The following is a 26,511-nucleotide window of genomic DNA, read 5'->3' as shown; positions in this document are numbered from 1 at the left end:
ACCATTTCTACACAGCAGCTGATAAACATCAAATCTGTCTGGATGATCAGGATATGACTGAACCTTCTCCACACGTGTCACCTTCCTGTTGTTGTCAGACAGTTGGAGCTTTGTGTTCACTGTGTTTGTGTCGATTGTGAGTTGACAGGAATCTGATGGAGAGAACAAACACAATCCAGCTGCAGTTATTGATCCATCATCTGTTCATTGATTGACACTTTGATGATGACTCCTGACATGATGAAGATGGTTGAATGTGTGCTGCTTTGTTTTCATGAATCCCATTAAAAACACACTTACACTTCCTCAGACCTGGTCTCAACCATCGGACTCCAGCAGGCTCCACCCTGAAAGGAGGAGGGGGGTCAGAGCAGCACAGTCAGCATGCACACATGGACATTACATGGCTCTCACACACACACTGTTACACACTGAGCTCAAAGCTCGGCTCCACTGTTTTATTCAAAGAAATCTACATTTATTTATCAGCACATTTAAAAACAGCTTGAGCCAAAGTGCTGCACAGAGTAGAGAGAAAATAGGAAACATACACAGTAATGACTATAAAGACTGCTCAGGATTGAAAGCTACAGAGTACAAATGTGTTTCCAACCGGCTTTTAAAAATGTCCAGTGTTGGTGACGACCTGATGTGAAGGGCGACTGTTCCAGAGTTTGGCTGCAGCCATCGATAAAGCTCACCTCTGTTTTTACGTCTAGTTCTGGTCAGAAGCTGCTTATCTGCAGACCTGAGGGCTCCACTTGGATTATTTTGTTAAAGAGAGATAAGATGGAGCCAATCCATTCACAGATTTAAAGACAACCAGATCTGGAAGTGGATTCTACCACGTACTGGTAACCAGTGGAAAAAGCTGGAAAAAGCTGGTGATGGGTCGTCTAGCACAGACCCACCGCTGGAACAAGACAATTGATGAGGGAGAGAACTGTGACAGCGCCGTTCCTTCACTTGACCTCAGTCGCTCTCGTCTGCTCCCTCGTAACACTGCTCTTTTTTCTCCAGCTAAACAAAAACAAAACTGAGGTAATAGTCTTTGGCGCCAAAGAAAAACGATTACAGGTCACCAGAGAACTTCAATCTATACATCTAAAAACCACAAACCAGGCGAGAAATTTGGGTGTAGTGTTGGATGCAGACCTAAACTTAGAAAAACACATTAAGACAATAACAAAGTCAGCTTACTATCACCTCAAGAATATTTCAAGGATAAAAGATCTGATGTCTCAACAGGACCTGGAAAAACTAGTCCATGCATTCATCTTTAGTAGGCTTGATTACTGTAACAGCATCTTTACAGGTCTACCTAAAAAATCAGTGAGACAACTACAGCTCACTCAGAACTCTGCTGCTCGAGTCCTCACTAAGACCAAAAAAGTGGACCACATCAGTCCAGCTCTGAGGTCTTTACACTGGCTGCCTGTCCGTCAGAGGATAGACTTTAAATTTTTTTTTTTTTTTTTTTTTTTTTTTTGGAAGTGACATCAGAAACAGCAGCATGTGACACCACGTGATGGCGGAGCTTCAGTTCATCCTTTGTCATCCTTTTTGTTTTGTTTTGTTTTTTAATAGGACAGGGGGAAAGAATGAAAGAAAGAGGGGGAGAGGAAGAAAGAAAACCAAAGGGGAGAAGAGACGGTGAGAAGGGGGGGAAGAGAGAGAAAAACAAAACAAAACAAAACAACAAAAAAACTCCTGGGTCACCTGTATGGAGAGAAAGAAAAACAAAAAAAACAGGGGAGACAGCAAACAATAAAGAGCAACATAATAATAAAAAAAAAAAGCACCATCACAATAAACTAGCTAGTCATAGATATCAATAGTTACTAAATAATAAACGATATTGTGCAGCACGCAAGATAGACAGCGCACAGTGTGCTTTGAGGCAGCAGCCAAGAAAGCTGTAGTAGGTCTGTGAATACCCATGTGTACACCTGTGTGCATACCTGTGTGGATCAGCATGCTTGCATTCCAAAGGTTTCTCCATGTAATGATCTGCTAGAGAGTGTGGGGAGCCACAGCCCTGTCCTCTATGGTATCAAGCAGGTATGGAGGAGATCAAAACTCCAGACATCCAGAGGCACCCAGAACACAAGAGACCAAGGAAGACCCACAGAGGGGCAGCCGCGCCACTGTCCCAGTAAGAGCTTAGGAGAGTCCCAGATGAGAGCTCATTCAGCAGCCGCGGAGCAGAAGCCAGGGGGAGTTGCAGTGACGCGCCCGTGAGCTCCGCCGGCAGCCAGCTGTGCCTGAGTGACCGAGCCCCAGGCCGAGAGGCCGGGGGCACCCCACCTCCAAAGTGGCCCGAGCGAGCCCCAATAAGCGGCCGCCAAGGAGTGAGCCGGTGTGTACCCGGACACCCACCCCCAGATACAAAGAACCACCAACGCACCGATACCTGAGGGAGTCCGCCACCGGCAGGGGAAGTGGTGGTGGGTGGAGATAGGCCTCCAAACCTTGGAGGGCCCAAGATGTCCCCAGAGAGGTGGCGTCTGATACCCAACCTGACATATAGACACAGACATACAGGCACACACAGACACAAACATCCATTCCCACCCTCATGCTCTCATATCGTTAGCTTCATAGCATAAGTGCCTAAGTCATTGACTTAGTCAAATGACTTAGGCAATTATGCTATGAAGCTAACGATATGTACTTCACACTCAACCGACGTGGAGACAGACATAAAGGGACGCTGTATACACGATCACACTCCCCAAGCGTACTCTACTAACCGGGTCTAGGTACCCTTGCCCCTGGAGGGGGGAACTGCACCCAGACCCAGGTGGTGTTACCCTTTTCCCTGCGGTGGGGAGAGGCAGACCGCCCCGACTCCGCAGCAGCAGGGAGGCCCCAGACCGCAGTCGGATGGCCCACTCCTCCTAGCCCCCCCGCTCCAGTAGGCCGCAGAGAATGGGGGTGAGAGAAGACTCCAAACCTCCCTCCACCCGCTCATTGTAGTGTTGATGCATATGTGTTCTAAGGTGCATTTAAAACCCAGGAGGGCATGGAGCTACCTGTCAGAGAGCAGCAGGTAAGCGCATAGTCCCTCCTGCTAGCCCTCAATGTCTACATGTATTTAAAATTGAGAGGTGGGCAACGACGCCAGGGGTGAGGCGTACACCCTGATGGTAACTTGGACTCCGTGTATCGTGCCCACCCCCAAGATCCTATATGTATGTGTAATGAGGGTGTGAGTAATGTGAATGTCTAAGTTGTGGGATAAAATTGAGGCAGAGGCAGCCAGAAGGGGACAGAGGGGGGGGGGTAGCCTCCTCTGCATCCTGGTGACATACCCCTACTCCAAGGCCCTGCATGTGTGGGTGGTTGTGGTGGAGCAGGAGGAGGGAGGCAGCTGGAGATGGGGAGGGAAGGAAGGGAGGGGCAGGTGACCCCTCCCTGGGGCCAGCTCCCCCGCTGACCCCAGTAGGCACTCCCACACTTCGCGACCCGCCAGGGAAAGGGGGGCCCAGGCCCATCCAGACCGGGGCCCAGCGCAGCAGCGCCCCCCGGCCCCACAGAGCCCGGGACAGTCCACCCAACCCCACCACAGAGAAAACTGCACCCACCCCACCATCCACTCGTCTTCCAGACTACATGAGACAATAGACGCCCAGGCTGAGATCTTCCTCCACCTCTCCTGTATCTCCCCCTCCTGCAGAGAGTTCCTGAGGGGAAGAAAGCTCCTGCAAGGTGTAACAATCTCCCCCACCGGTTGAAGAGCCCCACAGGCGACTCGACACGCCGGCGGCACCCTGCGCCAGGGATGGGCTCCCATGCACCCACCCGCCCACAACCCCGGCAACACACAAACCAGGACCCAAGGCCCCGAGGCCCAGCCAGGGCCCCGGCCCAGAGATGGAGCGCCCCCAGACCCTCACGCCCATCCCGGACCCACCCAGGGGCAGACAGGCTACCAGGTCAGTAACCCACGTCCATCACCACAGACCCTCCCCTAGCCCCGCTGCACGCAGCCACGAGGAAATGGTCAGAAAAAGGCCCCCAACCGGACATGACCGGTTGGGGGCATCAGACTTTAAAGTTCTGATGCTGGTCTATAAAGCTCTGAATGGTTTAGGACCAAAATACATCAATGACCTCCTGACCCAGTATGAACCTTCCAGATCCCTCAGGTCATCTGGATCCGGTCTTTTATCAGTTCCCAGAGTCAGAACCAGACACAGAGAAGCTGCATTCAGCTTTTATGCTCCTTATATCTGGAACAAACTCCCAGAAAGCCTCAGATCAGCTGAAACACTCAGTTTATTTAAATCCAGGTTGAAGACTCACCTGTTCTCAGCTGCATTTGAATAAAGCACCAAATCCACACCTTTAAGCTTAAATTTCAAAACTTACATTTAACTACTGATTTTATCTACTGTTCTGATTTTATCTGTTTTGATTTTATATACTGTTTTGTTTGTTTGTTTGTTTGTTTGTTAATTAGTTATTTAGTTTATTTGCTTGTTTTAATCAATTTTAAATCATGCTTTTTATTTGTTTTTGTTTCTAATGTCTCTGTAAAGCACTTTGAATCACCTTGTTGTTGAATTGTGCTATACAAATAAACTTGCCTTGCCTTGCCTTGCCTTTATTGAGCTTACATGAATATGCACAAGTTCATTAACACATGACGTCTTACACAGGTATGAACAAAGAGTACCAGTCTGTGCATAGTGTGTGTGTGTGTGTGTGTGTGTGTTCCAGATGTGACCCTGTGACCCCAAAGCTGGTGCTAAGAGTCCAGCGGTCCCCCTAACAAAGGGCTCTTATACTTAACCAGACACAGAGTAGGTGTCCTCCTACACCAGGGGTCTCAAACTCGCGGCCCTCGGGCCAATTGCGGCCCGCAGGACGATCGTTTTTGGCCCCACCTTAATATGAAAATGTAATGTTAGTTTGATAATGTATGACACTTTACAGTGTTGTGGGCGGAGCTGAATTAACCCACCAATCAGGGTGGGATATGGATCTCAGGGGACACCAGCCGGGCTTGATGCAAGCAGGGAAACATTTCTCAATGAGTCAAAGTTCCAGCAGCGTTGCCCTGGAGTGTTTCTTTCTTTCCTGTGCCTGGCTGGCTTCCTCCTTTCTATTGGGCAAACGCCGACATTCGCCCCAGCGCGCTGCGTTCACAACACTTCAAAAAAAGTTGGTTTTTTAAGTTGCTGCCCAGCGGGACATTATACGTATATAGATTTATACACACGTCAGTGGGATTTAAAGTTATTTTTCCACAGAGAGAGATCTCATATTAACTCTCACAGTGATGCGTAGGTGGCGGGACTAAAGAAAAGTCATGAACTCAATGCAGCCCAATTTAGTCTGCAGTCATATAGCGACACCTGTTCATCGGCAACAACAGTCCCCGGTAACCCGGACTAATTATAGGGTCGCACCGTAGGCAAGGCAAGGCAAGGCAAATTTATTTGTATAGCACAATTCAACAACAAGGTGATTCAAAGTGCTTTACAGAGACATTAGAAACAAAAACAGATAAAAAGCACGATTTAAAATTGATTAAAACAAGCAAACAAACAAACTAACTAACTAAACACACACATTCACACCTGTTCGCGCGATCTGAACCCTTATCATAAGGGGAGCTACCAGTCCTTCTGTGGACGAGCTACTTTCTATTTTAAATTCCCTGAATTTAAAATACTCTCTAGACCCAGTCTAGACCCAGCTGGGGAGCTACCCAGAGCTCTAAACCCACTTAACAAACAAACAAACAAACAAAACAGTATATAAAATCAAAACAGATAAAATCAGAACAGTAGATAAAATCAGAACAGTAGATAAAATCAGTAGTTAATGTAACTTTTGAAATTTAAGCTTAAAAGTGTGGATTTGGTGCTTTATTCAAATGCAGCTGAGAATAGGTGAGACTTCAACCTGGATTTAAATAAACTGAGTGTTTCAGCTGATCTGAGCCTTTCTGGGAGTTTGTTCCAGATATAAGGAGCATAAAAGCTGAATGCAGCTTCTCCGTGTCTGGTTCTGACTCTGGGAACTGATAAAAGACCGGATCCAGATGACCTGAGGGATCTGGAAGGTTCATACTGGGTCAGGAGGTCACTGATGTATTTTGGTCCTAAACCATTCAGAGCTTTATAGACCAGCATTAGAACTTTAAAGTCTATCCTCTGACGGACAGGCAGCCAGTGTAAAGACCTCAGAGCTGGACTGATGTGGTCCACTTTTTTGGTCTTAGTGAGGACTCGAGCAGCAGAGTTCTGAATGAGCTGTAGTTGTCTGACTGATTTTTTAGGTAGACCTGTAAAGATGCTGTTACAGTAATCAAGCCTACTAAAGATGAATGCATGGACTAGTTTTTCCAGGTCCTGTTGAGACATCAGATCTTTTATCCTTGAAATATTCTTGAGGTGATAGTAAGCTGACTTTGTTATTGTCTTAATGTGTTTTTCTAAGTTTAGGTCTGCATCCATCACTACACCCAAATTTCTCGCCTGGTTTGTGGTTTTTAGATGTATAGATTGAAGTTCTCTGGTGACCTGTAATCGTTTTTCTTTGGCGCCAAAGACTATTACCTCAGTTTTGTTTTTGTTTAGCTGGAGAAAATTGTGGCACAACCAGTCATTAATTTCCTCAATGCATTTACCAAGAGCCTGTACAGGGCCTCGGTCTCCTGGTGACATTGTGATATATATTTGTGTGTCATCTGCATAGCTATGATAGTTTTGTTGTTCTTTATAATCTGTGCCAGTGGGAGCATGCAAATGTTAAACAGAAGGGGTCCCAAGATGGAACCTTGGGGAACTCCACATGTGATACTTGTCTGCTCAGATGTGAAGTTACCTATTGATACAAAGTATTTCCTGTTTTCTAAGTATGTCTTGAACCAGTTTAGTACAGTTCCTGAAAGACCTGTCCAGTTCTCCAGTCGTTTGAGTAATATGTTGTGGTCAACTGTATCAAATGCTGCACTGAGATCCAGTAAAACTAGGACTGACATTTTTCCACTGTCTGTATTCAGACATATGTCATTAAACACTTTGGTCAGAGCGGTTTCAGTGCTGTGGTTCTGTCTAAAACCTGACTGGAAGGCATCGTAGCAGTTATTCTTTTTTAAGAAGTAACTGAGCTGTTGAGAAACTGCTTTTTCAATGATCTTACTTAAAAATGGGAGATTTGAGATCGGCCTGTAGTTGTTCATTTGTGTCTTGTCAAGGTTGTCCTTTTTCAGTATAGGTTTTATTACGGCAGTTTTTAGTGATTCTGGAAACACACCTGATAATAAAGAAAAATTGACGATCTGTAACAGGTCTGACTCTAAAGTCTTTGAGACCTTTTTGAAAAAACTTGTTGGCAGGACATCTAAACAGCAGGAGGAGGAGTTCAGTTGACCTAAGATGTCCTCCAGGTCTTTGCTGTTAATCGGGTGAAACTGTTTCATGGTGTTTAAACAGTTTTTTTGGTGGACACAGTACATATCCTGGATCTGCTGTTGATGTACCAACTGCTTGTCTAATTTTTTGGATTTTTTCTGTGAAGAATTTGGCAAAGTCATTGCAGGCCATGGTCGAATGAAGTTCAGCTGCCACTGACACAGGAGGGTTTGTTCGCCTGTCAACTGTAGAAAATAAGACCCGAGCATTATGGCTGTTTTTAGTGATGATGTCAGAGAAGTAGGACCTCCTTGCACTCCTCAGTTGTAAATTAAAATTGTGAAGTTTCTCTTTATAGATGTCATAGTGAACCTGCTCAGCTTTCCTACACTCTCTTTTTTCATTTTTCACCAGTGTGGAGTTTCTCCATGGAGACTCCTTCCTTCCTTCACCTTAATGGGAGCAATAGTGTCCATTACATTTAACATGTTAGCATTGAAGCTATTGACGAGCTCATTGACTGACCCTCTGGACAGGTCAGGTGTTAATGGGAAGACCTGGTTAAAAATTGCACTACTGTGTTCAGTTATACACCGTTTTGTGATCACTGTTGTTGATATATTTATGTGGGCTGAGATTTTACTTTCAAAGAAAACACAGTAATGATCAGACACGCCCACATCAGACACAGTAACCTTTGAAATGCTCAGGCCTTTGGAGATCAGTAGGTCAAGAGTGTGTCCTCTATTATGTGTGGCCTCTGTTACATGCTGAGTCAGCCCAAAGTTGCCCAGAGTGTTACTCAGGTCTTTAGTCCCTTTGTCCTGAGGGTTGTCCACATGAATGTTAAAATCCCCAGCAATAATTACACAGTCAAAATCAACACAGATCACAGACAGCAGTTCACTGAGGTCATTAAAAAAGTCTGTGCAGTATTTGGGAGGCCTGTAAACATTAAGAAACACAACTTTGGATGGGGCCTTCAGCTGTAAAGCCACATATTCAAAAGACTGAAAACTTCCAGGAGATAGCTGCTTACATTGAAATGATTCATTAAATAAGACAGCAACCCCTCCTCCTCTCCTGCTCACCCTGGCCTCACTGATAAAACTGTAGTTAGGAGGGGTCGTCTCGATGAGAACAGCTCTACTGTTACTTTGGTCCAACCAAGTTTCAGTTAAAAACATAAAATCAAGGCTGTGCTCAGTGATTAAATCATTAATTAAAAATGTTTTCCCAGCTAAAGATCTAACGTTTAATAAAGCCAACTTAAGTGTTTTAGAGGCATTACTTGTCCCCTCGTGTTTGGGAGCAGTCTGTGGCACACAAGGTATGTTTACTATGTTTAAGGATCTTTTAGAGTGCACCTCTCTGTGTTTTGACCAGGCCACATGTCTCCTTCTGTCACCTAAAAGTACAGAGATTTTAAAACCTTCTAGTAAACAGGGTCCCAGCTTCTCCTGGGAAAAGTCACCACTGCCATAATCCTCGCAGCCCGGACCCTCCACACATCACACATCAGACTGCGGAGACAGAGCATGAAGGTGGTAAGGAGGAACTAAGGGGGGCGAGGCTGGGCAATGTGACTTCGATTGCTCTGTTGAGGGTGGGGCTCGATGGCGAACCTTTGGCCGCTCTGGTGGGGGGTTTATGGGGGACAAAAAGGGATTGGGCCGGGGGGTAGATCTGAGCCCAGCATTGACCCGCTCCATCATCTCCTCAGTGAATTTCAGGTGTGGGGAGGGGGGAGAAAGGGAGGGGGAGGAGGGTGATGGCCTGTCAGGGGTTTGGGGGACTGGGGAAGATCGTGGTCCCTGGTCCTGGTCGTTGGTGTTGTTGAGAGAGTTGGAGGCAAATAGGGACCCCTCTTCTTGCCTCAGATGTCTCTCCTTTCTGAGGCTCTTCCCAGGTGGGGGCAAATGGAGCTCCTCCTCAAGGTTTCTGCTGGGCTTTGTCTGTTCTTGGAGTACTGTTTGTTCCTCTTCATGAGATAACTCCTCGTTTATCTCAGCCTTGGCACCAAGCACAGATGGATGACGTATGGAATAAAACAAGTTGGAGGTGAACAGTTTCACCCCTGACTTGTTAAAATTAAATCCATTTGCTTTAAACAGATGCCTGCATTCCCAAAAGATATTAAAGTTGTTGATAAAATGCACCGAGTGGTCAGTACATGCTGATATAAGCCATTTATTCAGTGTAAACAACCTGCTGAATCTCTCGTCTCCTCCTCTGACCGGCGGTACAGGTCCACTGATGAATACAGCTGCATTCAGAGAGTTTACAGTATTTAGTAATCCAGTAAAGTCCCGTTTCAGAACCTCCGACTGTTGTTTGGACACATCGTTTGACCCTGTATGCAGAACAGTGTTTGTCACAGTTGGATATTCATCTGCAATTTGAAGAATTCTCTCCTTCAGGTTGTTGACCATATCCTTAGGAAAGCAGAGGACTTTAGTGTTCTTACCGCACATCATTTGTACATCCTTTACGGCAGAGTCACCCACAATCAGAGTTTCAGGCCTAGCCTTTAGCTTTCCCTGTGGTCTTTTACTTTTAAACAGATTTTCAGACCTTACTTCACTGCTTTTAGATGGATGGTTGTCCGATATAGATCCAGGGTCCTTTGATAGTGGAGCAAATCTGTTGTGCAGTTTCACATTCAGTTGTTTTGGAGGTTTGTTGTTAACCTTCCTATTCACAGTTGTCCAGTCCTGTTTCCTCTCGAACTTCTCTGTCTCGTAGGAAGTGAAGGCCAGTCGGTTTCAGAGACTTCAGCTCGCTGTGCTCTGCCCGTGATACGTCCTCCCCCTTCCAGGAGACATGATTTATGTCTTGGTTTTGCACCAAGACAGTCCAAGGGGGGATTATCACTTGAGGATTTATAATAATGCACAGAGTCTACTTTCTTGGTCATGTTATCTGTGCTCCTTAGCTGTGTACTAGCTTGCTCGTCGCCATTGTTTTGAATAAAAGGCAAGGTTGTTTCATTTCCACACAGTCCATTTACCTCCACGTTTACTTCTAAGCGATGAATTTTTGTCTCCAGTACTGCAATCTTCTGCAGGGGGCTGTGGTAGTCATCTGTGGAGAGGGAAGGCATCTCGTTGCTAGTTAGCCTAGCGGTTAGCACCTTTCCAGGCTTCCAGGCTGTAATCAGGCTTCAGCTGTGTCTAGGCCAAAGACACACGGAGCGCTGAGGATAAGGTAACTATAAAAATGTTGCTGTTTCTGTTAAGAACACTTTAGTCCTAATAATCTATAAGTGTCCAGAAGCTATCGCAGGTAAGCTCATACGGAAAAAAGGGAAAAAATCAGCATAAAAATCAATAAAAGAAGAAAAGCATTTAAGGAGCAAAGAGATGAAGTGTCCACACTCGCAATTTGTGGCTCGATGTTTTTATTTGCATCACTGCGTTTGCATTGCAGCAAACATGAACATTACATATATTTCAATATAATGTAAAAGCAGTCAAAACAACTAACATCAGAAACAGCTGATGTTATTTGTTATATGTCACGGTGTCATTTCCGCTTCTTTCTCCTGTAACAACAGCCCGGCGCCGTGAGCAGTCGCCTTTTTTGCACTCGCTATCCCTGCACTTTCTACCATCTGCAAACGCCACGGTGTTCGTGTCGTCATGAAAGACATGAATATCGAGGGTAAAAAGAAAGGAGACTGCTACCAGCTTTTTATCTGCCGATCGCCGTGCTACGGTTGCAAGAAAAAGAAGCAGAAATGACCTTCAATAAAGCAACCAAAGAGAATAATGCAGCAGTCGGAGCCACGTGGTTAGTGAGATGATTGCTAAAGCAGGGAAGCCATTCACAGAAGGTGGATTTGTCTAAAAGTGCATGTTGCAGGCTGCAAATATAGTCTGTCCGGGAAAGAAAGGTCAGTTTAGCAACATCAGCCTTTCTGCCAACACCGCAGCAGATCGCATTTCTGACCTGTCAAGTGACATTTATGACCAACTGTGTGAGAAAGCCAAATGTTTCAGTGTATACTCAGTCGCTCTTGATGAGACCACAGACATCACCGACACTGCCCAGCTCCCAATGTATGTCCGTGGTGTTGATGACAGTTTTGAAGTGATGGAGGAGCTGCTCACAGTAATTCCAATGCATGGCCAGACCACCGCTCAGCAGATATTTACAAGCTGTGTAATGCCATTGAGAATGTTGGTTTGCCATGGAAGAGGTTTGTTGGAATAACAACAGATGGAGCGCCATCAATGACAGGGAGGAAAAATGGACTGGTGGCACAAAACAAACTGGAAGAGGAAGGCGTGGAGGAGGCCATTGCTCTGCACTGCATCATCCATCAGCAGGTCCTTTGCAGCAAATGCCTGAAGTTTGACAATGTGATGTCTATTGTTGTGAAATGCATCAACCAAATCAGATCCAGGGGCTTAAAGCACCGAAGGTTCTGAGCTTTTTTAGAGGAAATGGAGTCAGAATATGGGGATGTGCTCAACTTCACTGAGGTACGTTGGCTCAGCAGGGGAAATGTATTAAAGAGACTTTTTGAGTTGAGAGCAGCAGTGAAGCCTTCATGGAGAAGGATGGAGTTAGTGTTCCTGTGCTAACTGATCCCAAATGGCTCATGGACTCAGCTTTTCTTGTTGATATGACACATGAGCTTAATGTACTGAACAAGACGTTACAAGGCCAGGGGCAACTTGTCAGTGCTGCCTATGACAACGTGAGAGCATTCTCCACAAAACTGGCGCTCTGGAAAGCTCAGCTCTCTCAGACAAACCTTTGCCATTTCCCAGCATGCAAGGCACTCGTGGATGCAGGCACACCATTCAGTGCTGACAAGTATGTTGATGTCATTTTGAGGCTACAGGAGGAATTTGATCACAGATTTGCTGACTTCAAGACACACAGAGCCACCTTTCACATTTTTGCAGACCCCTTCTCCTTTGATGTGCAAGATGCCCCTTCTGTGCTTCAAATGGAGCTCATTGAGCTGCAGTGTAACTCTGAACTCAAAGCAAAGTTCAGGGAGGTGAGTGGAAAAGCAGACAAGCTTGGACAATTTTTGAGAGGATTGAGCCCTAGTTTCCCTCGGCTTTCCCGAATGTTCAAGCGGACCATGTGCCTTTTTGGTAGCACATACTTGTGCCAAAAGCTCTTCTCCACTTTGAACTTCAATAAGTCCAAGTACAGGTCCAGACTTACGGATGATCATCTTCAAGACATACTGAGGGTCGCAACTGCTTCCTCCCTCAGGCCAAATCTGGCTCGGCTATGTGAGAGGAAACGCTGCCAGGTCTCTAGCAGCAAGGAGTAGGCAAGAGAAGCCATGTTCAGAAGAACAGTTCATTTTCTACAGTGTTCCATTCATGTTCAGAAGAAGGTTATAGAACCGTTAATACAGACATTTTTATCTAAATACAGCAGATATAGAAGACTGAAAGAAACACATAAGTTCACTGACTAAAAATATCTTATTCTTATTTTATTTATGTATTACAGATTGATTTATTTTCTTATTAATTCTTAATTTGTTTATTTATTTGTCATATTTTGTGTTAAAAAATAAAAATAAAGAGATTTGAGAAGAATGGAAGTTTTTTAACCATGCCTTTCTTGTGGAAAACCTAATGCGGCCCAGCCTCACCCAGACTCTGCCTGCAGCGGCCCCCAGCTAAATTGAGCTGTACGGAGCCCCGCAGGGGACATGGGAGAAAAAAAAATTAGGGAGAAAAAAAAAATTAGGGAGAAAAAATTATTTGGGAGAAGAAAAAAAAACTAGGGAGAAAAAAAAAATTAAGAGTGACTTTTGCGAGATCTCGCAAAACAAACTCGGGATCTCGCAAAAGTATTGCGAGATCCCGCAAAACTTTCTCGCAAAAGTTGAATTCCAACAATGGCGGCAGCTACTTAGTTGTAATATTACTCTTTCTGGGTCACAAAATACACTTTTAAGATATTTTGAGGCGTGAATGTAGTTGTGTAAACGTCAGATACCTGCTCGGTTTACAAGACATCACATATTTGCAAAAGTGCTCCGACGTTTTTGGAGATCTGACACCCACTAGCTCGAAGCTAACGGGAGGTCGAGACCTACTACAGCCGGGAAGAACACTGCTTTCCCGGCACATCGTGCCTCGACCTCCCGGTCAGCTTCGAGCTGGCGGCAACTAGCTCGAAGCTAACGGGAGGTCGAGACCTACTACAGCCGGGAGGAACACCGCTTTCCCGGCACATCGTGCCTCGACCTCCCGGTCGGCTTCGAGCTGGTGGGCACTAGCTCGAAGCTAACAGGAGGTCGAGACCTACTACAGCCGGGAGGAACACCGCTTTCCCAGCACATCGTGCCTCAACCTCCCGGTCGGCTTCGAGCTGGCGGCCTCCGAAGAATGCGGCTAAAACTTTTGCGATATCTCGCAATACTTTTGGGAGATCCCGAGTTTGTTTTGCGAGATCTCGCAAAAGTCCGTCTTAATTTTTTTTTTTCCTCCCTAATTTTTTATTTTTTCTCCCTAATTTTTTTTTCTCCCATGTCCCCTGTGGGGCTCCGTAAGTTTGAGACCCCTGTCCTACACCATAAATCAGTAAGAGAGGGTACGACCTCTCTCATTGCCCCAAGTGCTGTCTGCATGCCAGAGCACTCTGGAAGGCACACAGAGTCTTTACAGACTACTCAGGATCAAACCTCTATCATTATGCAATCGATTATAAAACTCTAAGCATATATGAGTAAATATTTCTAAGCATAAATGACAATCAACAATATAAACCTTACAGCTGGTTTTAATAACAGAATTCATTTGTTTCTCAAATGAGAAAGAGCTATCGAGAAACACTCCTAAATCTTTAGTTCTTAACTCTTCCAGTGGGCCAAGGTCAACATTATCTGCCAATGGTAAATAGGCTGCTGTTATTAACTAATGCTAATTTGACGTGAATTAGCATTATGCACTAATGCTAACACTTACTTTTTTAACAATGTGAGTAGCTAATGCCAACACTATTTCCCTTAACTTTATAACAATGTGAACGGCTAATGCTAACACTCTTTTTCCTAGCATTACAACATCTGAGCTGCTAATGCTAAGTAGGCTGCCATTAGCACCTACGTCTAATTTAAGGCAAATACGCATTAGAACCTAATGCTCATATCGTTTTCCTTTGCTTTATAACAATGTGAGCAGCTACTGCTAAATAGCATTAGCTAATAACAGCAGTCTAATTTAATGCAAGTTAGCCTCATTTGCATTACAACGATGTGAGGAGTTAATGCTCAGTATGCTGCCATTAGCGGCTAATTCTAATTAGGGGTGAATAATTATTACCAGCTAATGCTAATATCGTATTCTCTTCCCTTTTAACAATGTGAGCAGCTAGTGCTAGGTAGGCTGATGCTAGCAGCTAATGCTAAAGCTAATTTATTGTGAATTAGCATCACATTAGTGAGGAGTTAATGCTAAGTAGACTGCCATTAGCAGGTAATGCTAATTTTAGGTGAATAGGAATTGGCAGCTAATGCTAATACCATATTTTCTTGCTTTAACCCTTTAAAACTGGTCAGAGTGGGCACACTCCGTTTTGCGCAACTATTTTTAAATCCCGGTAGCACTGTAACCACGTGAGCTAGCGCAATAATTTTTTTGCATATGAAACCTGAGGAGTTGTACTTACATCTTATGCCATCAGCTTGTCCTAGGTTACAGTTTCCTTCCACATATGCTTAGGACTCATATTGCACTGCTGGAAATAGTTTATTTTGATGCATATGCTGTTATTTTGCAAATTTGCAGTATAATATTTATTTTTTCGTTTTTCCTGCAGTATATAAAAATTGGTGTATTTCAAAAATAAAACTATGAAGGCACTCAAAATAAATTTCCTGTGGTGGGAAACTATTTTGTGCAACTTTTTTGTATTTACAGTTTTGAGGGATAAGCCTCTTAAATTTCTCTATCTAGAAATATATGTTAAAAAAACGATTTTCAATTTTTTTGTAGTTTATTGCACTTTTTTGCAATTTATGTAATTACTATGCACTTAATACATACATATTATAAAAATTTAGGCTGTAATGGTTGTATTGATGTATAGCAACTAGAAATGCTCCCAACAATGGCTCTACAGCATGTAAAAATATAATATAAGCTCTGGCGGACTTGGTTCTATGGTAGGTCTTAAAGGGTTAAATCAATATCAGTAGCTAATCCGATTGTTCAGTCTGACGTCAGGTGAAGTCATTTTTATGCATTTAAGAGCTGCTTTGAATTCAACCTTACAAACTGAACATTAGAACTATCCTCTTCTCCAGGATTTTCCTGATTTAACATTTCAATATGATTCATTTTTGTTCTCTACACCTGCCGTCATCACTTCAATTATTCCCACTGTGGATTTGATCATATTGTTTTCCCAGCATCTCTACATTTTCCCATCCATACGACCTGTAGCTCATTAACACTATTAATACTGGAAACTGCTGTTGAAGCCTGATGGTGACACTTTCGGGTGAAGAAGTGAATTGCAGTAACAGGACTGGCTGGCTTATGATACACTGGACATTTCCAGCGCTTTGTTTTCTCTGCTCACAGACAACACAGATACACGCATGTATATACAGCCCACGTCCAGCTCTGCATGCACTCCTTCTGCTCCATTTCTATAGAGAATAAACAACGTAACACAATCATTCTCCATTGTTTTCAACTCAACCAGCTGCATTTAATGGAGTTTGAATTTACTTTACAACAGCTGCTGTTGTTTCCTGTCTGCATCCATGTTCTTTATTGTACTCCCCACATTCTGAACTGGTGTAGTTCTTCCTAAAGTACTGCAGTATTCCTGCCAGTACATCCTTTTAGTTTTCCTGTTTCCTCTGATGCTCGTTGCTATTCTTTCCTCAATGCAAATTCATGCTAAGCTCCTTCATATCCATCCCTGTTTCTAAACCTGTAATAATTGCTTTAATGTGTCTTTGGCCTAATTATGAGTCTGTCCATATGTTTTTAGTTGCCCACTTGCTTTGGTTTCTTAGCTCTGATTCTCTGAAATTGATCCTTGAAATCATTTACTGGCATCTCTCCCTCTCACTCCCACTATCCCCAGAACACCAGAGTATTCATCTCCTGGTTTATCATATGGCCTCTTTGCATTTTCTCCAATCGTCCCTGTTTCTAGAGTCTCGCCCCATCTGCAGGCAGTCCAAGAGAAACTGCCTCTGCCATTTTCTTCTTCTTAATCTTTGATTTTTCTCTTCACTTTCTCCATTGGGTCTTCTTAGACGCACTTTCCAGAAAGCAGCAACATTTTTTGTGCCCCATTTTTCAAATTGTGCATCTTACTTCAGCTTAATGTGTTTCCTGTTTTGTTTGTACACAGGTCATGTAAAAGAAATCCTACCAGAGGCTCGACAAAGCTGAACTGAAAGACAGCACAGGCAATAAATCAGAGCAGCACAGAACTTAAGCACACATATATAAGGTGATTTAACAAATCATGTCTGTTGTAAATGAGTAAGCCATTTATCGACCTGACTCGGTTTTTAAAATCATCATCGGAAAAGACTGAATCCTGACCTGAGAATCCCAAGTGTACACTTTGGACTTTCCACTGCAGAAAACAGAAGCTTCAGTCCTAAATCCTGCAGGTTGTTGTTACCCAGATCCAGCTCTGTCAGATGGGAGGACTGGGAGCTCAGGACTGAGGACAGAGCTTCACAGCTTCTGTCTGACAGGTTACAGCCACTCAGTCTGAAGAAAGGATGACAAGAAGACATGAAACACTTGTGTTAAAAGTATATTCATGGTGCCATGAGGAGCTACTACATTTATAGTATTTCAACACTGTTTCAGGACATGCTGGAATCCTTATTGCCTCATGTTACAAAAGACAAATGTGGCAGTTTACTGTGACTTGCATGGATTCATTAAAAAAACAAAACATACGACATTTTCGCCTGAAAATATGTTAAAAGTTTATTTTTTGACCCAGAAAGAGTATTAAGAGCAATATTAAAACTAAGTAGCTGCAGCCATTGTTGGAAACTGGAATTGGCTGGGCTATGAATTCTGGGATATGGTTTTTCTATTTTGTTTTCCGGGTGGAAAATCAGGAGAAATACAGGAGAATGGTGGCTCCGGGAGATTTTCGGGAGGGGCACTGAAATTCAGGATTCTCCCGGAAAAATCAGGAGTGTTGGCATGTATGTTTCCAGGACATGCTGGAATCCTTATTGCCTCATGTTACAAAAGACAAATGTGGCAGTTTACTGTGACTTGCATGGATTCATTAAATCAAATAAAAAAACATACACACAATGTTAATTTTTTCCAAATGAAATTGATTAAATGATGTTAATTGATGAAAAAAAATCGATATTGCTTGATCTGACCTCAGCGTTTCCAGTTTGCAGTATTGACTCTTTATCCCAGCAGACAGAAGCTTCAGTCCTGAATCCTGCAGGTTGTTGTTACCCAGGTCCAGCTCTGTCAGATGGGAGGACTGGGAGCTCAGGACTGAGGACAGAGCTTCACAGCTTCTGTCTGACAGGTTACAGCCACTCAGTCTGAAATCAAGCGGGAAGGGAGAGAAGATCAACCAAACAAATCAGAGCTTTATTGCTTTTTTTTGTTGTTTTTAAGCAGAAATCAGTGAGATGCTGGTAGATTATGTTCCTTTGGTTTATTACCCAACAACACACACATACACTAATATTTGTGACTTTTGTAATAGTAGCATTTACAATGCAAAGCAACAGCGATCACAGATTGAAGGGGCCTGAATAAAACTACAATGCAGTGATTTTTAAGATGACCTGTTCTTCCAATTTCCAACAACAGATTTCTCCAACCTTACAGTTAAAAATAATTCTTTATCTCATACTGAATCTTGGTGCACCTCCCCCAGTTTATTAAAATGAAGAGGTACCGAAGTTGCTGTAAGTGATGTGTGATGCCACTGATTTCCTTTCTGATCCAATACAAAGTAAAATTCAGGCTGGTATCTGCGATACTGATGAAAACTATTCCTTCAGAATCAATACAAGACATAAGAAAATATGTTTTGTATAACATAAAAAGCCTGAATTTTAAAATATTCAGTTAATAATCAAAAACAGATGTGACTGAAAATAATGAAACTGAGAAACATTTTATGGCCATTGCTACAGGCCATTCGATCCTTTTACAACCATTGAGAGAGCTTGGTTGGCATAGCCGGCAATACGTTGGATAGTAATAAGTCCGGTGGGTGATGGGCTCCACCAGGGCTGCCCTTTGTCACTGATTCTGTTCATAAATTTTATGTTTAAAGGCTGTATCAAAAGTTCATTCAAGTTACAATATTGTGGTCAAAAGTTCTCCTTTTTTCTTTTATACTATACAACTACGCTGTCTCATGGTTTTAGGACATGGATCTGTCATGGAAGAAATCTATGACCACTTTTAATCAACATTTTAAAAATAAACATGATCACAGATTTACTTACAGAGCTTTGTTGGAGGCTTTGACCACTGGCAGCAGCCTCAGAAGAGCCTCCTCTGAAGCAGAGTATTTCTTCAGGTCAAACACATCCAGATCTTCTTCTGATGACAGTAAAATGAAGGTCAGAGCTGACCACTGAGCAGGAGACAGTTCATCTGTGGAGAGACGTCCTGATCTCAGGGACTGTTGGATCTCCTCCACTAGAGAACGATCATCCAGTTCATTCAGACAGTGGATCAGATTGATGCTTTTCTCTGCAGACAGATTCTCACTGAGCTTCTCCTTGATGTACTGGACTGTTTCCTGATTAGTCTGTGAGCTACTTCCTGTCTGTGTCAGCAGACCTCGTAGGAGAGTCTGATTGGTCTGCAGTGAAAGACCCAGGAGGAAGCGGAGGAACAAGTCCAGGTGTCCATTTGGACTCTGTAAGGCCTTCTTCACAGCACTCCGGTAGAAGTGTTTCTCTGCAGATTCTCTTGTTTCAGACTTCTTGGAGGTTTTTTGTTGTTCTTCGAGCAGATTGAGTCCAGAGTTGATGAAGGTCAGATGGACATGAAGAGCAGCAAGAAACTCCTGAACACTCAGATGGATGAAGCAGAACACCTTGTCCTGGTACAGTCCTCTCTCCTCTTTAAAGATCTGTGTGAACACTCCTGAGTACACTGAGGCTGCTCTGATATCGATGCCACACTCTGTCAGGTCTGATTCATAGAAGATCAGGTTTCCTTTCTGCAGCTGATCAAAAGCCAGTTTTCCCAGAGACTCCATCATCTTCCTGCTCTCTGGACTCCAGTGTGGATCTGTCTCAGCTCCTCCATCATACTTGACCTTCTTCACTTTGGCCTGAACCACCAGGAAGTGGATGTACATCTCAGTCAGGGTCTTGGGCAGCTCTCCTCCCTCTCTGGTTTCCAGCACATCCTCCAGAACTGTAGCAGTGATCCAGCAGAAGACTGGGATGTGACACATGATGTGGAGGCTTCGTGATGTCTTGATGTGGGAGATGATCCTGCTGGCCTGCTCCTCATCTCTGAATCTCTTCCTGAAGTACTCCTCCTTCTGTGGGTCAGTGAACCCTCTGACCTCTGTAACCATGCCAACACAGTCAGGAGGGATCTGATTGGCTGCTGCAGGTCGTGTGGTTATCCAGAGGCGAGCAGAGGGAAGCAGTTTCCCCCTGATGAGGTTTATCAGCAGCACATCCACTGAGGTGGACTTTCTAGGGTCAGTTAGGATTGTAGTTTTGTGGAAGTCCAGAGGAAGTCGACACTCATCCAGACCATCAAAGATGAACACAACCTGGAAGTCTTCAAAGCTGCAGATTCCTGCTTCTTTGGTTTCAGTAAAGAAGTGATGAACAAGTCCCACCAAGCTGAACTTTTCCTCTTTCAGCACATTCAGCTCTCTGAAAGTGAATGGAAATATGAACTGGATGTCCTGGTTGGCTTTGTCTTCAGCCCAGTCCAGGCTGTATTTCTGTGTTAAGACTGTTTTCCCAATGCCAGCCACTCCCTTTGTCAGCACTGTTCTGATTGGTTCGTCTCTTCCAGGTGAGGCTTTAAAGATGTCTTCTTGTCTGATTGTTGTTTCTGGTCTGTCTGGTTTCCTGGATGCTGTTTCAATCTGTCTGACCTCATGTTCATCATTGACCTCTGCAGTCCCTCCCTCTGTGATGTAGAGCTCTGTGTAGATCTGATTCAGGAGGGTTGGGTTTCCTGCTTTAGCGATGCCCTCAAACACACACTGGAACTTCTTCTTCAGGGTGGATTTAAGGTTACGATGACAAACTGCAGCTTGAAGTTCTGAATGAGAAGAAAAATAAACACTCAATTCCAAAAAGAACTAATCTTTAAAACATGTTGCTCCATCTTCCATCTCTGGAAAATGTTCATTTATCCAGCAGCTTAAATCTTTACAGAAATCCTCTTACTGCTCTGCAGACGGTCAGCCAGCTCCTCCTGCTTCATTCTCCTCAGGAAGTCCACTGTGATCTTCACAAATGCCTCTCTGCTGCTGCTCCTCTGACTGTCTAAGCATTCTGGGTAACCTGGACTCAGAACCTTCTGGATCTTCTTCAGCTCGTTCTTCACAAAAGTGATGATGTTGTCCTCCAGCAGCTGGAACAGAATATTTATGAATGAGCCAATGAGACTGAAATCATGGAGCCAAACATCAGATCCATGTTGGACACACTGACGATCCACTGGTCTACAAAGAGCAGCATGGAGATGACTGTGAACAGAACAGATGTAACAGTAGTTGTTGTACATGTACAGACCATAAATATGGAGTCCAGCTGTGTTTGATGCTGCTGGGCAGACTGACCACTGGGAACCTCTGAGCTCTGCTGGTCCACTCTGTGGAGGAACCATGAAGGATTAGATCAACACAGGATGAAGATCCAGGAGTTTCTGCTCAAATAACTTCATCTGAATCAAGTCTGTCAAGTTTTAAACTCTCAGATTGTGAACATATCAGTAATTTTCAGTCTGTTTTCATGGACGTCCTTTCAGTGGTGATGTCAGGGATGATTTTGAAGAAGCTCATCAAACTGAACCATCAGCAGATCACTGCTCCAAAACCAGAACATGATCCGAGTCTCCCTCCACCACCAGAACACCAGCTTTACTAACGTGGTAGATCAGTGTAGTACAGATCAATAACTGATGAGTCATTTGATCAAAATCACTGAGTGCTTCACGTCTGACCCTCTGATGCTTCTGTAGACATTTTGCATATTTAATGAATGTCTGACAGTTTTACATTCATTCTATGAACACAGTGGAAATGTTGTGTTATAGTCTCCATGTTGTTTCCAGCATCATAAATTCTTAAGTTCAGAAAATTAGATTCTTTCTTCACAGCTGAAAAACAACAACATTTATTCTCTATTGAAATCTGCATCGTCCACTCCAAAGGTCACAATCTGAAGGTAACATCTGGTTTTGTTCCCTGTGGTTAACTCTGAGCATCAGTATGGTGGGATTTATCCACTACATCCACACCACTGTGGTTCAGTGTTGTCCTGATGGAGTAACAGCAGCCAGTATGATCCAGGCTTTAGCTGCTGGGTCTCTGTGTGACCTCTCAGACTGTTTAACAGATCAGACACAAAGAGAATCAGAGCAGCTCTGTTCTTTAAAGACAAACATGAACCCACTCAGGTCACACTTTCCCCACAGATATGAGCATCACTGTCCTCAAACAGCAAATGACCAAGTCGAACATTTGGATCTTTTCTCTTTCATTGTTTTCTTTTTAATGAATCTTTGTAACAATCTGAGGATGTTTCAGGTCATATTTATCCAGGAAACACAAACATGTAAAGGAGTCATCACAGCTCTCTGACCTCGTTGCTCCAGGTTCACCACTGAAGTTTGGAGGGTCATCTTTGGACCAGTCACTCCTCACAGACGGACAGCTGGACCCTGCAGACTGTGACCTCTGACCTCTGCAGACACAAACATGATTGAAGCAGCTGTGATCACACAGACTGCAGGTAATGCAGCTGTTTCCTGTCAGTAACATCCTCTTAGATTAGAGTTCAGCTTTTTACAGGAAAACTGGACAAAACTGATTTTTGTTACAAACTCATTTTCATTTCCTCTCAGCTCACAAACACAGTCAGACAATCAACCAGAGTCAACACTGATTATAATGTCAGTGCAGAATTATTTCTGTTACTCAGTGAGTTCAGCTCTCTGACCTCGTTGCTCCAGGTTCACCACTGAAGTCTGGATTTTGACCTTTGGACCGGTCACTCCTCACAGACGGACAGCTGGACCCTGCAGACTCTGCTCTGTCCTCCTCTTCCTCCATCATCATCTTCAGTCAGTCTGAGAGGTAAACCACAAACACTCAGTGAGTTCACATTAACAGAAGTAACTGAGTTACAGTCGCTGACCTCTGACCTGTCATGTGACCTAGAAACCAGGTCAATATGTCTGTAGGTTCAGTCATCCAGGTCATGTGATCTAAGGAGCTTGGAGAGAAAAGAGACGTCTTTAAGTTTCTGGAAGACGTTTCATCAGAGAAGCTTCTTCAGCTGTGATCTGGATGACGCTCACGACTGATCATGTGATGAGTCACATGATCAATAAAGGGTCAACAATATAACAACAATATAAACACTTATTTCAAGGAGGAAACTGAGAGCCTTTCCACCTGGTGCACAAACACCTGGAGCACAAACACCTGGAGCACAAACATCTGGAGCACAAACACCTGGAGCACAAACACCTGGAGCACAGACATGGAGCACAAAAATCTGGAGCACAGACACACCAACACAGATCCTGATGAGGTCACGTGATGTTTCTCTGAGTGTTTATGAACACAAATCAAAGATGAAACAGCACAAAGACACTTCAAAGTGATTCTACTGTAGAAACATGAACAGGTAGAAACCTGCAGCCTGACTGCTCATCACTTTGTTACCTGTTCAAGTTCAGCAGCAGCAGCTCACTTTATCACGGTGCTGGTCTGGGGTCAGTGTTTACTCAGCTTTACGTCACTCTGGGTTCTTGGCTAGCTTAGTGTTAGCATGCTGTGTGCTAGCTTAGCGTCAGAGCTCTGCAGGTGTCTCGTGTGTAAATATTAATCACAGTGACAGTAAAGGAGGTAAAGGGCTGTGACGTCATCACGTACGCTGCGTCCTCTGTGGGCTCTGAGTGAACTCACAAAGTACAAACTACAAGTACACAAACACGAACGTAGCTCAGAGTGGCGGACACACTCGGCCTCGTTGGTCCAGCTGTGAGTCCGTTACCGTGAACTATGGAGCGGCAGATTTGTGCTGAACTAAGCTGCACACAGCTGATGTTAGCCAGGAAACATTACACACTGACTTTAATGGAGAGACCGGAAATACAAACACACACAGTTTGTTGTGTGAAGAAATCAAACACGAGCTGAACAAACAGTAAAGTTCCTAAAGACAAACTGTTAAAGGAGGAAACGAAGCAAACTTACAGTTTCTTCACACACCAACAACAAGCTCCACTCCACACCTGGACACTAAACACGGACACACAGGTGAGCTGCTTCCTGGAAGGAGGCGGGGCTCCACCTGAAACTCAGCACAGGTGGGAGGGGCTCAGCTCTGTGTGTGCTGATGTGTTAACTTTAAAAATATGCCGTCTGACTGCTCAGACTGAGTCAGAGTAAAGTTCACATGCTGACGTGTGGAGACATGAAACCTTGTTGTAGCTGCAGGTGTGAACACACTGATCCCAGATCAGCTCTGCTGTATTTGTAACATGAACATTTCTGCTGCAAAGCTTCAAATGTTCAGCATGTTTCTCTGTTTCCAGTCTATAGATCCAGTCACACTTTCTACCTTCACCTGTGCAGTAAAGACTGAGAGCAGAGCTGAAAGCAAGCGTCCAATCAGTGAGCAGCATCAACACCTGAGCTTCATTCAGACTCTGTTATTGAAGATGTTGTTGGTACAAAGTTCATCTGCTGCTCACATGAATCCATGAAAGATTTATTTCACTGAATGTTTCTTCAAAGCTCATTTCAACCTGTTGAAGTCATGAATGAAAGTGCAGACTGAGAGTGGATCACATGATGTTTGAGGTGTGTCATGTGACATGTTCAGTATTGTCACACATGTCTAGATTGTCCCTGATATCATAACTGCTCAAACACTGATGATTATATTTGAAGAATTATTCCTGATGGCAGCAAAGTTTGAATGGAGCTCTCTGTCTGTGCTGATTTGTCGCCCTCTGGAGGTCAAAGCACAAACTGCATGATGTCACTGTAACCACCACAGAGACAGGAAGTGTTTTTATGACTGAAACACTGAAATGATGCTAACGGCTGTCGTTAGGCTCACTGACAGCAGTGCTGATGTGTTCATGTCAAACACTGGCTCAGGTCAGACTCCTTCATCCTTCTCCAGCGTGAGGCCGCCCTCAGACCCACAGGAGCTCTGACCTTTGACCTCCTGACCCTAACCATTTTAGTCTTGTTGCATCTGCAAATCCATCCAAACTGTAGCCGAGCAAAAGAAGCTGGAAGTTGTTCTATGAATGATGTTGTTGAAGGAGCTTGGAAAGAAAAGCGTCTGGACTTCTTTAAGTTGCTTGAAGAGGGACATGGACGTCTTAACGCCCACTCACATCCTGGGACATTTGATCACAGGAAATCACATGATGGGGTGGGGCTAGATCTCACAATGGGTTCACCCAAAACCTTGGCTGATTGAGACCCACACCCGTTCTCACACCGTGGCTCGTGTGATTAGGTAGAGGATCAACAGGGGCTCCGTGTCCCTGAATTTAAACTGAATCTAAACACACCGTGCACAATGCCAAGTTAGATAATCGTTAAAAGAACAAGATAAGAATAAATAAAAAGATAAAATAAGGATAAGAAATAACTTAAAAAAATAAAATAAAAAGATAAATAACTGCAAATAAGTACAAATAAGTAACTGAAGACACGTGTGGTCTGCAGATGTCGATGTACATGGATGTACATGGAGTTTAATGTGCAAAATGAACTTAGTGTGCAAAGTGACCTGATGTGCAAACTGCAGTTTGAGGTCGGTCAGCTGTTCAGGAGTCTGATAGCAGTGGGGAAGATGGAGTTGTTGAGTCTGGATGTTCTACATTTCACACTTCTGAACCTTCGTCTCGAGGGCAGAGGTGTGTCTCTCCTCTGGACTCTGTGATGGTAGCTGCTCTGCAGAGAGGGCAGCGGGGTCCTGATGATCTTCTCCACAGTTGTTATCACTCTCTGCAGGCGTTTGCGGTTTGCAGTAGTGCTGCCGTACCATGCAGTGATGCAGCTGTCAGGCTGCTCTCCACAGTGCAGCTGTAGAACCTGCTGAGGATCTTGGCCAACATACCAAATTTCCTCAGCCTCCTCAGGAAATACAGCAGCTGCTGAGCCTTCTTGACCAGCTGTGTGAGTTTGAGTCCCTCACTGACTCAAACTCCTTCAGTGACACTTGCAGCCTTGCAGATTAGTTTGCTGATCCTGATGCATCTCTGGAGCTGATGCTGTCCCCCAGCAGACAACAACAACATAGATGCTCTCACTAGTCCACTTTACCCTCTAATCACATCTCTGACATCTGCAGGTTGCTCCATAGAGACTCTTGTGCAATGCCAGGTGTTTGTGTTTGTCTGTAGGTACACATTAGATATGACCATAGACGCACACACACAAGTGAACACAGCAGCACAGATGGTTTCCACCTGCTTCCCTCTTTCTTCACACAACTGTGAGGATGATGAAGAGGTTTCAGGACGAGGTGGTCAGCAAGCACAGGATAAAGCAGGGCCATGAAACTCTCTGGTGCAGCAGATGTTTAATCAGACTCAGCTTTAGGCTTCTTTTCCCACCTGGCAGCAAAGTAACAGCTTCACTAATGTGAACAGTCACAATGTTAAACGTTTCTATATCTTCATATATTTTTATCTGTTGATGCTGCAGAATAAAGTCTGTTAACAGAGTGCAGGATGTGTAGAGCAGGTCCAGCTCTCCCTTTACTGTGTCCACTTTCATCAGCCCCTGTGAAGTGACACAGAGTGCATGTGTGTCTGTCAGCTGTTGTTTGTTGTGAAGGATGGAACAAATGAACACACACTTTTAGAGAAATCTGAAAAAGCAACACGTGCTTGGGCTCCTTCTGTGCTCGTCTTCATTAATGCTGATCTTTCTTTCC

At 44.0% G+C, this 26,511-nt stretch overlaps 3 protein-coding genes across 11 annotated transcripts in view; 1 reads left to right on the top strand and 2 right to left on the bottom strand.

The window, feature by feature from the left end:
* The window catches only part of LOC145424469 (uncharacterized), a 113,033-nt gene that overhangs the window by 71,169 nt on the left and 15,353 nt on the right, over positions 1 to 26,511 (bottom strand). The gene's annotated exons all lie outside the window — the stretch shown is intronic.
* Positions 2,567 to 26,511, top strand: part of LOC113017539 (phospholipase D1-like) — a 118,436-nt gene continuing 94,491 nt past the window's right edge. For all 9 annotated transcript variants that reach the window (XR_013905236.1, XR_013905231.1, XR_013905235.1 and 6 more), the window contains exon 1: positions 2,567 to 3,938. The gene's annotated coding sequence lies outside the window, so the exon portion shown is untranslated. The remainder of the gene's footprint in view (positions 3,939 to 26,511) is intronic.
* Positions 15,249 to 25,617, bottom strand: LOC145426140 (protein NLRC3-like). Its single transcript, XM_080299666.1, has 4 exons — positions 25,468 to 25,617; positions 22,995 to 23,069; positions 16,925 to 20,672; positions 15,249 to 16,769 (listed from the first exon to the last, which is right to left on the bottom strand). Exons 1-3 carry the CDS (start codon positions 25,615 to 25,617, stop codon positions 18,831 to 18,833), a joined length of 2,067 nt encoding a protein of 688 aa, XP_080155792.1. The 3' UTR covers positions 15,249 to 16,769; positions 16,925 to 18,830.

The sequence above is a fragment of the Astatotilapia calliptera genome, chromosome 3, assembly GCF_964374335.1.
Source record: "Astatotilapia calliptera chromosome 3, fAstCal68.1, whole genome shotgun sequence".
Lineage (NCBI taxonomy): Eukaryota > Metazoa > Chordata > Actinopteri > Cichliformes > Cichlidae > Astatotilapia > Astatotilapia calliptera.
This window is presented reverse-complemented; position numbering and strand designations above follow the sequence as displayed.